General features: G+C 40.1%; 1 protein-coding gene across 2 annotated transcripts in view; it reads left to right on the top strand.

Annotated features, from left to right (window-relative positions):
- Positions 1-14,101, top strand: part of PDGFRA (platelet-derived growth factor receptor, alpha polypeptide) — a 34,555-nt gene extending 20,454 nt beyond the window's left edge. For both annotated transcript variants that reach the window (NM_204749.3, XM_015285414.4), the window contains exons 13-23: positions 612-716; positions 1,437-1,547; positions 1,820-1,973; positions 3,319-3,485; positions 4,601-4,716; positions 5,291-5,413; positions 6,005-6,116; positions 8,083-8,182; positions 8,303-8,408; positions 9,091-9,326; positions 10,715-14,101. In NM_204749.3, the coding sequence (NP_990080.3) occupies positions 612-716; positions 1,437-1,547; positions 1,820-1,973; positions 3,319-3,485; positions 4,601-4,716; positions 5,291-5,413; positions 6,005-6,116; positions 8,083-8,182; positions 8,303-8,408; positions 9,091-9,326; positions 10,715-10,862 (1,478 nt within the window). In that variant the 3' untranslated portion in view covers positions 10,863-14,101. The remainder of the gene's footprint in view (positions 1-611; positions 717-1,436; positions 1,548-1,819; positions 1,974-3,318; positions 3,486-4,600; positions 4,717-5,290; positions 5,414-6,004; positions 6,117-8,082; positions 8,183-8,302; positions 8,409-9,090; positions 9,327-10,714) is intronic.
- Positions 14,102-14,578: the final 477 nt, after the last annotated feature.

Below are 14,578 nucleotides of genomic sequence, written 5' to 3'. Positions count from 1 at the left end.
GAAACACACTTGTACATTAAACTTCAGAGGAGTTTCCCTCATATGTGATCAATATGTGTTTCAACTTCCTTCAGATTACTGATGGTCCTGCTTGTCTGTTTCTAAATGTGCTGCTGATTGTCTTCAGCCTGTCTTGTTGCTAGCTGTATCAGCATCAGTGTAGCAGCCTAAAACCACAGCAGGAGAGCCCAGTTCAGATCTGAAGTGAAGGGCACAACTGTACTGTAGTCAGATACTGACTGAGGCAAGTTTAGACATAGGAAGTTCAATGCTTAGGAAGGGTGAGGGTGGGAGGGGAGAATAAGGGACAAGTTTGTACGAACTGCATTGTTTCTCAGAGCTCCTCTCCTCCAAGCTCCCACATATATATGTGCTTCTAATGCTTGCTTTCTTGCTTTTATTTAGGAATTGTACTTAATTTCTTTAAAATATATTTGCATTTTCTGTTTAATAACATCACATTATTATTATTACTATTATTATTATTATTATTAACAACACCAGTGTCCTGTTTAAGTGAGTGTACTCATATCCTGACGAGAAATGGCAGAAGGAAATGAAGCTAATTGCTGATACACACTGGAATTAAAAATGCTCTTCCTCATGTTCAGGTCGAATCCTTGGTTCTGGTGCATTTGGAAAAGTGGTGGAAGGGACAGCATATGGATTGAGTCGTTCTCAACCTGTGATGAAAGTAGCCGTGAAAATGCTGAAACGTAAGTTATCACCATTCCATTTTCCATTCAAGTTGGTGCATGTTCCCATTGGGTTATTTGAGTACTGCTTGTGTATAAATAGCCTCTCCATATCTGAACCTTCAAATCTCCCTGCAGTGTGGATGGAGCTGGTTTGTACCAGTTGTTCAAGAGCCAGGAGGAATTTTCTAGTCCTGAAAAAAGCAGCTTGCAAAGTGCCTCTGTGCCATGCAAGCAATTCAATGTACCCCTGGAAAAGGTCAAACAGACTGGGTCAGCTTTTGAGACAGATCAAATAAGTCCTCTTTCCTGATGGATATCTGAAGGCCTTTTGTTACTTATGATGCTTCTCAACCAGGTTATTTTATGTTTCTCCTCCTGCCTTTCGTATCTTCTGCCCCATGAAAGAGGTCTCCATCAGCAGAGCTGATGTCATTCATTAGGTGTTCAAGAAACATGCAGATGTGGTACTTAGGGATATGGTTCAGTGGGCAAAATTGATGGTAAGTGGATGGTTGGACTAGATGATCTTAGAGGTCTTTTTCAACCTTAATGATTCTATAATTCTATGACTTATGACTCTTCTCCAAGTCTTACAAAGTCCCATTGCCGAGAAAAGGACACAGTCTTCTTCAAGAAATAATTTTAGAAATGTTCTTCTGAGGCAAGCAAAGAGAGATCAATGGTTATTGTGAAGATGGTGCTTGCTCTCACTCAGTGGTGGGTGTGCTTTTTCAACAGCTACAGCTAGATCCAGTGAAAAACAGGCGCTCATGTCTGAACTGAAGATAATGACACATCTTGGGCCCCACCTGAATATTGTGAACCTGCTTGGAGCTTGTACGAAATCAGGTGGGTTTGGCTGATTAAATGGAAGCTTGCTGTGGAGCTGTCATCCACTGTTTAATAATCACACATATATCAAATGTGATTGACCTTAACATTAAATATAAATAAATATGAGATTTCACAAGCCTACTTGTTATTTGGCAGTAGTTACAGTCATAACTTAATAAATTAAAATGTATTAACTCCTAGTAATCTTCATGTTCTAGATTTGATTTTCTGCTGTCTTTGGGAGCTGTCATTTTTGAAAGATGCATTATTTTGCCTTATTTCATCAGGTCCTATTTACATAATCACTGAATACTGCTTTTACGGTGATTTGGTGAACTATCTGCACAAGAACAGGGACAACTTCCTCAGCCGACATCCAGAGAAACCAAAGAAAGATCTGGATATTTTTGGGATGAACCCAGCTGATGAAAGCACAAGAAGGTGGGAAAGAGGGGAAAAAAAATGTATGACGTACAACGCAAGGAATAGCATTACTAACTCTTATTCTTTTCCCTTCGGTCCTTGATTCAGAGCTCTCCCTAATTCATCTCAATGGGCTTTTGTTTATCAGTATTGTTAGATATAAAAAGATTTCAGCAGCTTCTGTTCAGTATGCCTGACATGCATCCTAGATCCATATTTCCTCTGTGCAGATGCCCATAGCCCCAGGACCACTGCATATTCTCCATAGACACAGCTTCTTACAGCCTTCCTTCTAAATAGGATATACAGGAGAACACAACACACAGAGTTTGCAGACCTTTTAAGCAAATTCCACTCTGCCCAAAGTAGTGTGAGAGATGTACAGATTTAGAGAAAAAGCCACTATCTTTACAGGACAACAGCAGTCCTGCACCTGCCTTTTTCCAGCATCTCTGGAGCACACAGTCAATGCTGTCTCTCCATTCCCTCTTCCCTATCTGATCCTGAGGTCCCAAAGCACGTTTCCATTAAGAAAGCACAGCCTAGAGCTTCTCCTTTCTGTGTAGACGTCCTTTTCTCTCTGTCCATTGAAGTACTACAGGTAAAGCACAGCTATCTGATTTCCTTCTTTCCTGTTTGGAAAATTTTCACTTTTTAAAACCCGTTCCCTTCAAACAACATGACAGAGGTTGCTCTCTGTGTTCAGACATGCTCCTTTATCTACTAATGGCCTAGCTAGTCTCAATGTATTGTTTCAAGCAGCTTTTGCCAGATGATGGTGGAGGAAGCTTGTCATGATGCATTCAGCAATCAAGCAATGTCATAACATCAGCCGGGATTAAGAAGGGGTCAGAAATTCCTTCAAAAAGCCACATTGGCAAATAGACCAACTGACTCAGTAGCCAGGTCCATCTGGGACTACTCATCTGAGCATGGGTTTGCTCAGCTTAACGGGGTTTGATGCAAATTGTGTGAGTGAATAAACTGATCTGTCTTTTTGAACTCCTAGAACTAAACACCCTAGGTAGTAATAGCTGACTTCAGTGGGACTGCTGGAAGTTAGACAAGATATATAGATACATGGATATATACCCGACTGTTGACAAAAGGACAAGTTTGAAGCACTTGTACAGGTTCAACTACTGTAGTCTGTGGTAATGCGCATGTGGTAATACATGGCTGTGTTGTAATGCAGGATTCTTATATGTTCCCTATCAATAAGTCAGCTCTTAAACTCTTGTATTTCTTACCAATGCAAATGCGTGTGTCCTAAGAACTGTTAGAATATATGATACTATGGCAGCGAAGCTACCTTCCCTGATAGGTGATACAACTGCTTATTTTTTATTCTTTTTAATTTCAGCTATGTGATTTTATCATTTGAAAACACCGGAGAATATATGGATATGAAACAAGCTGATACCACTCAGTATGTGCCAATGCTGGAAAGGAAGGAGGGATCTAAATACTCTGATATTCAGAGATCTGTATATGATCGACCTGCTTCATATAAGAAGAAATCTTTGTCAGGTAACATAGAGTTGTCCCGTTTGCATGCATCGCTAACACAAATAAACACGTCTGATTTTTGCCATTTATGACATGGGTGTGAACTACTCAACTGTGTTCTGTACTCATATGAGTATCAACTATAAGCTAAAAGCTGGTGCCTTATGATTCTGTGTTTCTGTGACTGTCAGTGTGCTGTAGTGGCACTACGTGCTGCTGGGGCAGTGTGTTTGCTTCTGTACTGAAGTGCTTAGGGGCCGTATTCTGCAGTGGGGCTGCAGACATTCTTTGGAGGCAGTGGTTTCATTAGTCTTGTAGTCTGCAAGATTCTGAGCAGTAGGAATGAACAACAATAATAGTAATTTATATTGCTCTGTTTCCACTTACATTTCACATTAACTGACACCAAATGTGCAACAATCCCAAATACTTTCCTGGATTATGTAATGAGGATAATGAATACATCCTATTCCCTGTTCCTTTTCTCAGAATCTAAATATGCTTTACTTAAAAATAGGCACAGTGACTTCTGGCTCTGGGCCCCAGGAACTGAAGCATAGCCAGCCCCAGATTTACATGGCAGACTAACGTACTCCCTATTGTGCTCTAGGACAGTAGGGATAAATGAATCACAGAATCATGACTGTTTTTCTGCCGACATCTTTCATAAAAAAAATATAAGATAAGTTGCCATAGAATTCCTGATCCTTTTTGCTGGTATTGGATCTGTTCCAATGAATACTCGTTGGGAAATACAGCAGTGTTCAGAAAGAGTAAGTGGATAAGAATGTACGTGTATGCAAAAAAAACTGGTAAATATTTTTGAACCACACACAGAGTATTATAAACAACCTGCGTAACACTTCAGTGGGCCTTTTAAACTCCTTTTTTTCCTGCAATTTTGTGGGGAAAAAAATACAGACAGGAGAAAAAGCAAATGTTATATTTAACACTAAAGGCAGTATGTGTCAGCAACCGATGCAGACATCAGCAGTGGTTAGTTATTGTGAAGACTGTTCTGCTCATGGCAGTCTGTTAAAGTCATCAGCTCAGAATCATGACAGGTAGAGGAAATGGATGCTGCTTTCACACTTTGCAGCACAAACGTATATCTACTTTTCTCTCTTTTTCAATAGAATCAGAAGTAAAAAACCTTCTTTCAGATGACGGTTCGGAGGGTCTAAGCCTACTGGATTTGCTAAGCTTCACCTACCAGGTTGCACGGGGAATGGAATTCTTGGCTTCTAAAAATGTAAGTAAATAAAACAGTAAGTAAAAATGCAAGAAATGTCCAAATGTCTCAACTATGGGTTTCAGTTTAGATTCTGAAAACAAATACAATATAACCATGATTTGGGATTCTAGCCATTTTTAACTTACCATTTTTAACTTACCTGGAAACTGAAATTGCCATGATTTGAGAAATCAAAGCAGCATGCTCTTCCTCATTTGCAGCCTGTGTCATTGGTAAAGCCAGGGTCCTAGATCCAGTGGTGGATCTTTACAGGGTCTGGGTGGAGGATCCATCCAAGCACAGGCCAGTGTGGTGCAAGCACAATCATAAGCACACCATGGGTGGAGAGGACAGGCATCACTTTTACACCCTTTCCACTGTTGTAAATGCACGAGGCCCCTCTGTTTCTGAGGAATCATGCCTCCCTGACTCTGTTAGTGGGCAGTATTGGTGCCTGTGCAGTAGAAGAAGGGCTTGTTAAGACTTTGCCCAGAAAGCCAACATGATCTGGGTGTTTTCAGAGAGCTCTGGAAGTGAAACAGCCCTCCAGGAATTAGCACGTCCTTGAAAGACTTAATTTCTCTCCATGCAGTGCGTACACCGTGACTTGGCAGCTCGTAATGTCCTTCTGGCTCAAGGCAAAATCGTGAAGATCTGCGACTTTGGGTTGGCTAGAGACATCATGCATGATTCCAACTATGTCTCCAAGGGCAGCGTATGTATTTCTTAATCTCCCAAGCTCTGCTTTAACTGCAATGAGAAGTGTCAGCCTTAAATGCTGGTTAGCAGTATTGGTTACACTAATTAACTGCTGAGATGAGCACTCTTGAGAACAATTTTTCTCCAGTTCATTAATTCTTGTGACTTTCCTAAGATTGCTTGAAAGCTGGAAAGCTCTTTGGCCTCACTTAGTGCTTCACGGGCTTAAATTTTAACTGGCAAGTTTTGTGAGCGGATAAATTAAGGATCTGTCACTATGTAGAGTAATAACACATCCATCAATGACATATCGGATCTAGATCATCAGTGCCACCCTTTGCATTATACCTCCAATCAGCCTACACATTTGCTAGTGAGAAAATGAATACAGTTGTAGTTTAATAAATTCTTGTGGGGAGCAAAGAGTAGCATTGCTTCTAATCCTGATATCTCCATGCGACATAGAATTAAAAATACATCTAGCCATGTTCACAAGTTTTTCTTATTAAAGAGAAGCTAATCCCAACTGTCAAACAACAGTTGTAACAGGAAGCATTTCTTTAATGACTAATCTATGTGGTTTGGGGTTTATTTCTTTCTGCTACAGACCTTCCTCCCAGTAAAATGGATGGCACCTGAAAGCATTTTTGACAATCTGTACACAACATTAAGTGATGTCTGGTCTTATGGCATTCTGCTGTGGGAAATATTTTCTCTTGGTATGTACTGTGAACACTTTCTTACATGCTGTAACTAATTTTGTTCAGTCCAAGCTGTTCCACATACAGCGTCTCAAATCTTACAGTAGAAATACGGGTGTGAAATCAACTTTTAGTTTCTTCTACATGAGGTCTCAGGTCCCAGCATGAAGTTTGAAGTATGGGGTCCCTATTCTCCTAAAGATTTGGTTCTATTTATTTATTTATTTTGCAAGATGATTATTATTATTATTATTATTGACGGAAAATTGAAAGCAGAGGGTGAAAAGCTTTTGTGGAAAAGTAGTGGTGCCAGGATGGAATTTCTGGCCAAACTGCGGAGGAATGAACTTCCTCATGCATCAGGGTGCCTTGGCTCCATCTCAGCCGAGTGGCTATTTAGAAGCAATCTCTTTGTATATGTTTCAAAAGATCCCATCTAAGCCCCATTACAGAATGAAAACAAAATGTCAATCTTCTGGGACACTGATTTCTCATTTCCAGGTCAGCACCATTCTCACAGTTGGTTTATGGCAGCGTAAAGTGGTTATGACAGTGTTTAGCAGTTAAAGACAGTATACATTTCCCAGCTGGGAGCAGCCTGGCTCTCGACTCAGGCTGATTAATTAGCCTCCCGGGCGGGTGGCTGGCCTGCTTCAGTAAGTGTGCTTTGCCCAGATTTACTTTGAGCAGAATTAATCACGCCTGTATGGTATCTGCTACTGCCCCATGGCAACCCCAAGCCTAACGTTATTTTCTAGAATAAGCTGTTATATAGCTGCTTCTCAAAAACAGCATTTGCACTGCTATTTATGGTATTGACAACTGCAATCTCTGGGTATCAAAGGACCCTGTAAATATCCATTCACAAGCATCACTGGGGTCACAGAAGTGCTATTTTGATGGGGAACTGAAGCAAAATTAAGTCTGTGCTTCATTGCCTTACTTGTAAGGTAGGGTCTGAAGCCTATTTTTAGGCAAAAACCTTGCTTTTGAAAAGGCTGGAGTAAACATTACAGCGTGCGTGCCTGCACCTGAGAATGCCCACTCTTTCTTGAAAAGTGAAACATACACAAGCAAGCGACTTGCCCAAAGTAGCATGGGAAGACAGTGGCAGAGCATGACCTTAAGTCTGCCAGACGCAGGCTGATCCGGTATCATCTGGCCTCTGTGCTCAGTCTGTACTCTTCAGAAACACTGCAAAGGGATTTTTTTTTAAGTGGTAGCCGCCTCAGTCTTTCCTAGACAATGTTTCACATCAGAGCATATCAGAAATGCCTTGCAGCTGATGCAACACAGCGTACTTCAGTTATTCATTTTTGTCAGCTTCGGTTTAGTTTCATTAATTTTGATGTCATGTCAAACTTTGGTCTGAGCAGACAGTCAGTATTTGGGGACACTATCCAGGGACCATTCAGCTTCCCCAGTGAAATGTCAATATTTCAATTTTATGATCAGGTTCCACTTTAGAGCCACTTGATGTTGCAAGCAGTGAACAGCAGAGCTCCAGTTCTGTATAAGTAACTCCTCATTGAGACAAAAGATTATTTTATACATGAAGGCACACATGCCTGCAAACAGCTGCCAGGCTTGTTTAATACTGCTTTTAAAGTTCTTATCTCACACCACAAAACATAACACGATCAATAACTGGAATAACAATATGGGCCTCTGGGCAGCTCTCAAAAAGATTTTGAGAACCACTTGCATCTCACCCTTCTAGACTCATAGGCATCCTCAACACTCTCTGAAATTTAACATATACCCCAGCAGACTATTAACCAGACAATTGAATGGTCTGTTTTCTCCAAGTCAGCATCTTTATATAGTTCAGCAAGCACTAGCTAGTTGGTATTTGTGGATTTGCAAACATTTTTATTATCATGAGCTGTGGTTTGTATCAAGGTTGCAAGTATTAACACAACGTAGAATAATATTTTTTAAATTTAGTTTTATATAGTATTTTTTTCTTCTGTTTTATCTGCAGGTGGCACACCATATCCTGGCATGATGGTCGACTCCACCTTCTACAATAAGATAAAGAGTGGCTACCGAATGGCAAAACCTGATCATGCTACCAATGAAGTGTACGTGTGTATTTGGCTTTCCCATGCCTGACTAGCCTCTGGACAATTTTGGCTTTTGTTTTTGCCTGATAGCTTGTTTTCCTTCCCAGTTGATTAAATTGTTTTCCGTCTTATCTGTAGGTATGAGATCATGGTAAAGTGCTGGAACAGTGAACCAGAGAAAAGACCTTCGTTTTACCATCTGAGTGAAATTGTGGAGAGCTTGTTGCCTGGAGAGTACAAAAAGGTCTGTATTTTGTGCATATGTTTTTAGAGGGAAATGCGGCTGTGGCTCCAGCCATCAGAGCCATGAACACTGGACTGACACATCCTAACCTGTATGAGTTACGTGATGCAGGCTGGGGATTACATGTTCTGGGGAAAGGAAGCTGAGGTTATCGAGAAAAGCAATTTGGCTGTTTTAGCTGGGAAGCAGAACTCTCTGCTTCCAGTGATATCCTACCAACTCCAGGTTTCTGGCAGAACATGTTTTTTTATATATTTTCACAGAATTTTCTAGGCAGTGAAAGTATTCCAGAAAAAGGACCGTATATTGCCCATATGCAGAATTTCTCCCCCTCCCTCTTCCCACAGAAGTTTGAGTTGGGATTCAAATTTCTACTGCTTCTGGAAAAGCTTTGCCTGCTCCATCATTTGGTGTTTCATTTCTCAGTCTGCCCTTCCTTCTCTCTCTACCCCTCTGTCACATCTATTTGTCTGCTCTGAGCTGCCACACTCACTCCTGTATCTTCAAAAACCAACTTGTCACCTAGAACTCTCAGTCACTTGGTGGTGCTAGGCTTTTATATCCAGTGTTGCAGACTCATTGAGCAAATGTTCTTGGGGTTAATGAATCGTAGCTACTCGGCTGAAGAAAGGTGATCTTAGTGAATAACATCTAATGAGGTTGTTGAAATGAATATTTTCAGAGCTACGAGAAGATTCACCTGGACTTCCTGAAAAGCGATCACCCAGCTGTCACTCGAATGAGAGGGGACTGTGACAATGCTTACATTGGTGTCACCTACAAGAATGAAGACAAGATAAAGGATAGAGAGAGTGGATTTGATGAGCAGAGGCTGAGTGCTGACAGTGGGTACATCATCCCCCTGCCTGACATTGACCCTGTTTCTGAAGATGAGCTTGGCAAAAGGAACAGGCACAGGTGGGTACAGTTTGCAAATCAGGTAGCCCATAGTCACCTTTCTGGGTCGCATTTGGTGACATGCATTAATACATTTTAGAATCCTGCTCCACAGTTCATTTCCTAGGCTCTGTCAGAGTTATGCATTAGGAAGGTTCTGTGCAGTATGGCAGTATTACTGGCTATAATGTTTCCTCATTTTGGCTCTTCTGTGACTGCCAGAGGAAGGCAACTGCTAACTTGGCCAAGTCATAGCAACTGTCTGATGGTTCAGCTGGCACTTTTTATGTCACATTTTACATCACATTTGCCTCTACAGCTTAATGACTTTGAACCAGGGGCGGTTTAGGTTGGATATCAGGAAAAACTTCTTTACAGAAAGGGTTGTTATGCACTGGAATAGGTTCCCCAGGGAGGTGGTTGAGTCACCATCCCTGGATGTGTTTAAAAACCATTTGGATGTGGTGCTCAGGGACATGATTTAGCAGAGGGTTGTTAGAGTTAGGGTAGTATGGTTAGGTTGTGGTTGGACTTGATGATCTTTAAGGTCTTTTCCAACCTGAGCGATTCTATGATTCTGTGATTCAAGTCTCAAGGGACTGGTTTGTTCACCAGCTTTAAAATTCAGGATAAGTTTTTTTTTCATTATCATCTATAATATTTTTCCTAACAGTATATTCAGAAATTTTTATTGCTTCCTTATCAGCTTATATGAATGATTTCACCAAAGCACAACTCCATATAATCTCTACTGTAAATGGCAGTAGCTTAATTCAGTACTTCCTTTATAGCTGCATTATACATAGTCCACTCCAAAAGTAATGCCTCCTATTTATTTCCATAGAAACTACAATAGATACGAAGAGAACAATATCACTACTTGATACAGCACATTCTCAGCTACAAAACGCTGTTTTTCAACACAGTCATCATCATTAACTGTGCATTTTTGTCAGCAATGAACAAAAGCCTACATGCCACACATTGGAAATTTTTGCAATATTTTGAATAGTGGGACAAATTACATTTCTAAGGAACATTAGCCAGATTAAGATTTACTGCCTCTATCTGTAATTCTTCTTACTATCTTACTGTCCATTGCTTTTATTGTTACCTGTTGTCACCCAACCTAATCTACTGTCCCAGCACTGTCATACTGATATTCTTCTAATGAGTCAGAAAGTGCTTGGAGGTACATATGAACAACTTCCTCCTCTGAATTTCAAGGTGGTTCATTACCCTTGAGATACAAGATGTATTGCATCCTAGGAAACATGTCGTCATAGTAAGATTATGTCATGCATCAGAAAGCTCATGTAGATGTGGTATTCAGTTCAGTTCATAAATTGGGGTACTTACTTGGTGCCTTTTAATGTGTGTTTTAGCTCTGAGATCTTTGTCTCTTCCAGTTCCCAGACATCTGAAGAGAGTGCCATTGAAACCGGTTCCAGTAGCTCTACCTTTATAAAGAGAGAGGATGAGACCATTGAGGACATTGACATGATGGATGACATTGGAATTGACTCCTCGGATCTTGTAGAGGACAGCTTCCTGTAATCCCAGACACCTTCTAACTGCACATGGGGAAGCTTACCGTGCTGTATACAGACTTCTGCTACACAGAGAAAACCACTTCGTTGCAATGTCAAGGATGTGAAGAGAAGATGGATTTGTTAAGAGGGATGCCCAGTGATGGGCAAAGGAATCAGCCTGAGAATGAAAGGGAGAGAACTGTCAAAGATGGATTTTTTTAGTGTTGCTTCTTGCAGTACTTTATGAGCATCTCAGCGTTGTTTTGCCATTCCAACTGGTAGAGGACAACAGAAAGGCCACAAACAGACCAGTTTTGTGTTTCAAGGGCATTCCTATGACTTTGATGGATAGAATTTCCACTGCAGCAATACTTCATCATTGTAATTATGTAAATAACTATCAGCTCAAGGATCTTTTAAGGTGCACATTGAACACACTCCATGGATTTTAGAAGAGATCACCCATGAATTTTGTGCACTTCTTCCCTCAATCTCAGTGTCAGCTGCTGTTGAACTATCATGTGAATTGAAGAACATGCAAAAACCACTCTTAGACTGAGAAGGTCTGAAACCACAAAAAACTGACCGGTACTACAAAACATGTTACTTTTTAACATTAATGCAAGGGGAATAATAATAATAATAATAATAATTAAAACCAGTCTATAATAGGTGTTAGAAACCTAGTAAGTCTTTATTAACTATAGAAGATAGCTGTTTTCATGATAATACTACTACTGTTTTCCGTAACACTAAGCCTATATTTTATAATTCATTGTCCTTCAGAAAAGCACAGTCTCAAGAAACATTATTAAGTACAAGGAAAAAAAATATGACCTGAAAATGTGATGAAGCAACCTTTATCAGGCCCTACAGAGTATGATAATTGCTCCGACTAGCTAAAACTACTTTAATATGGAGAAAAAATTGCATCCTGTAATACACTAAGATTTAGTTTTCTATTTTGAATAGAGCAGCTTGTCTAATCAGCTGTACTAGAAACAATTATTGTCCTCCAATTAAATGAACTTCTAAGCATTCAAAATTTTTTTTTTTTAAATTTAAATTTACACCAGATTTCCAGGATTGTGGGAAGTGGAAGATTATGATAAACCACCAGCAACATCCCACTGTTAGTGTTTCACAGTTTCTCAAAAGAAATCTTATTCCAGGATTAGGTATGAAAAATCAATTTTATTTTTGAACAGCTCAAGGAAAAAAGACATCTCTCCCAGCCTTGAACTCCAGATTATAAAAGCAGAAATAGTTCTGCCACAAATATCCTTGTCTTAGTTTTGAAGTTTACACAGGAGCAGAAAACTGACTATTATCTTTGCAGACTCTAACTACAAATAATAATTGCCTTCAAGTGTGCTTTCTGGATGAAGGTGCATGAAAACAAACCTGCTCTCAGCCTGCAATAGTTATTTTTTGACACCACTTACAAGAGCAAAGTATTATGATTACTGCTATCACTGTACAAAGTGTTATTGATATTTTATGTTTTGGAAGACTTACACGTGAACGAAAGGTACATCACTGCAAAGGGCCCCATCCTTTCTGGTGCTCATCTTTCGAACTTAACTCTAATTCAGTGCGAGGAGTGCCTCACAGGACACGCTCAGCATCTGGCATGGCAGAACCAATGCAAATGTGGTACAAACTCATCCCTGCGTTGCAGTACTTTTCCTATGAAGTATGAAAAATGGCCCAGCAGCAATTGACAACACACGCCACCTGGATCTGAATAACAAACTAAACTTTACCTTGAAATGGCCCTAAGGAAAGCTACACAACTCCTCATCTCTTCATTCGTGGATGGTTGTGGATTGAAGAAAAATAAATGTAATACTGTCATTTCTACAGGCAAATAATTTTGGCTCTGAGTTTCAAAAATGTCACCTGGCTGTGGCCACATACAAATGTCCTGCAGATGTGGAAACGTGACCTGAAGTGAGGCACCTGGATTTTCAGCCTTGGTGATGTTTGACAATCATAACAAAGCATGAGCAATGACATGTCCTCCTTTCTCTGCAGTCAACAGACCAATACCGAGTGTCTTTCGGAGCTCCGTATGGGGACAACTGTGAAATATAAAGACTCTTGATATAGCCTGGACACACAAGATGATGTAAAGTCCCCCTCCAGTTATATATAGAACTATAAATTGAGGAAACACAAATTGTCTATTGGATATCCCAGATATCTGAATGGCCATTTGAGACCACAGATGCCTTAATTTGCGTGTGCAGTCATTACAACTGCATGCTCAAATTAGGCAAGCGATTTCACCTGCATTTTTGCACATGGCCCAGTGTTCTTCGGGGTTTGAAAATCAGGTCTGGCATGTTTTACTATACCAGTTACTGGAATACAAGGACATTTTCCCATGGTCTCCCCTTCCTCTCACTGATTTCATTCTGTATTGCACAACGTACATTGGGGCTAGACCCAAATGGTGGATGTGAACCAGAGCCTCCCCACCCTATGATGAATGGTAGAGTTAATTTTCTATCCTCTCATGAGTGTTTGTATACATTAATTTTACCCGTGGCAAGAGTCTAGCCAAACCCAGCTCATTTCAGGGTGGAATCCAATAAACTTGCCTATAAACTGGAATGAGATGCAGAGGCAGTGTGGGGGTTTATTAGGGAGGGAGAAGTGGGAGGAGATGATTCCTTTAGTTTTACAATATTTTCAGTATTACCAACCTTTTAGTTTATGGCTTAATTTTTGAGAAGCCACTGGAAAAGATATTCCCAAATCTTACTCTAGGGTAATTGTATAATGACAATCAGTGTTAGCCTATCACAGCCTTTGATTTGGAATGGCCAACCAATTCCTTACAGTGTGGTCTGCAGCTTGTACAAAATGGTCCTATTACATGGTGAAGGACGTGAGATACAGTGATGTTATACATCAATATGTATATAAGTATTTTTATATAGACTTTTAGAATACTGCCAAAACATTTATGACAGCTATATCACTGCCTTTGTTTATATTTTTTTTTACTGTGATATATTCCACAGGCACGTTAACTGTTGCACTTTGAATGTCCAAAAGTTATATTTTAGAATAATAAAAAAGGAAGTGTTTCCAAAATGGTGGCTGTTGTGAAATATTTGAAGGGCAAACTAGCCTGAGTGATGGTAGGCACGAAATGTATTACAAAATGCCCCTGTTGATATTTTGTCTTTGAAAAATCAAATCCTGTAAATTAAGATCTCTATATTTCAATAAATGATATATAATTTAAGGATATGTGAGGGGTCTATACTCACTTATTGAAAAATTGTTATAAGGGATCAATCTTGCTTGATTTTTTTTCCTGCCTGAGATTTTGGGTTAGCAGAGTGCTCTGCAAAGCCATCAGGCAGCAAGGACAGTTCCCTGAGCCCTTCTGGTGTGCACAGTGAGGAACTGCCAATGAGAAGGTAACTTAACCAGTGAATTCTGTCCACGTGAAGCCTCTTTGACCCCAAACTGTGGTAGGTTTAGTGCTCCAGTGACTGATGTCTGAGCTCCCCATGAAAGATAAAATCCTTCTGGTTTCAGCACTGGTAGGTATTCTGGTAGGTATTCTAGTAGGTTCAATGCTGCCTGTCTGCACGTGCTGGGGAAAGGGGTGCACGGGATGCAAAAAGCATCACTGTGTCATGTATCTCCTATATACGCTCTGCTTCTTCTGATACAGGTGTATAATAAGGGGTTTTATGCAAAGGTTGTTTTTAACAGGGG

This window comes from Gallus gallus, chromosome 4, assembly GCF_016699485.2.
Source record: "Gallus gallus isolate bGalGal1 chromosome 4, bGalGal1.mat.broiler.GRCg7b, whole genome shotgun sequence".
Taxonomy (NCBI): domain Eukaryota; kingdom Metazoa; phylum Chordata; class Aves; order Galliformes; family Phasianidae; genus Gallus; species Gallus gallus.
Note: the sequence above shows the minus strand (reverse complement) of the source record. Positions and strands in the feature narration are given on the sequence as shown.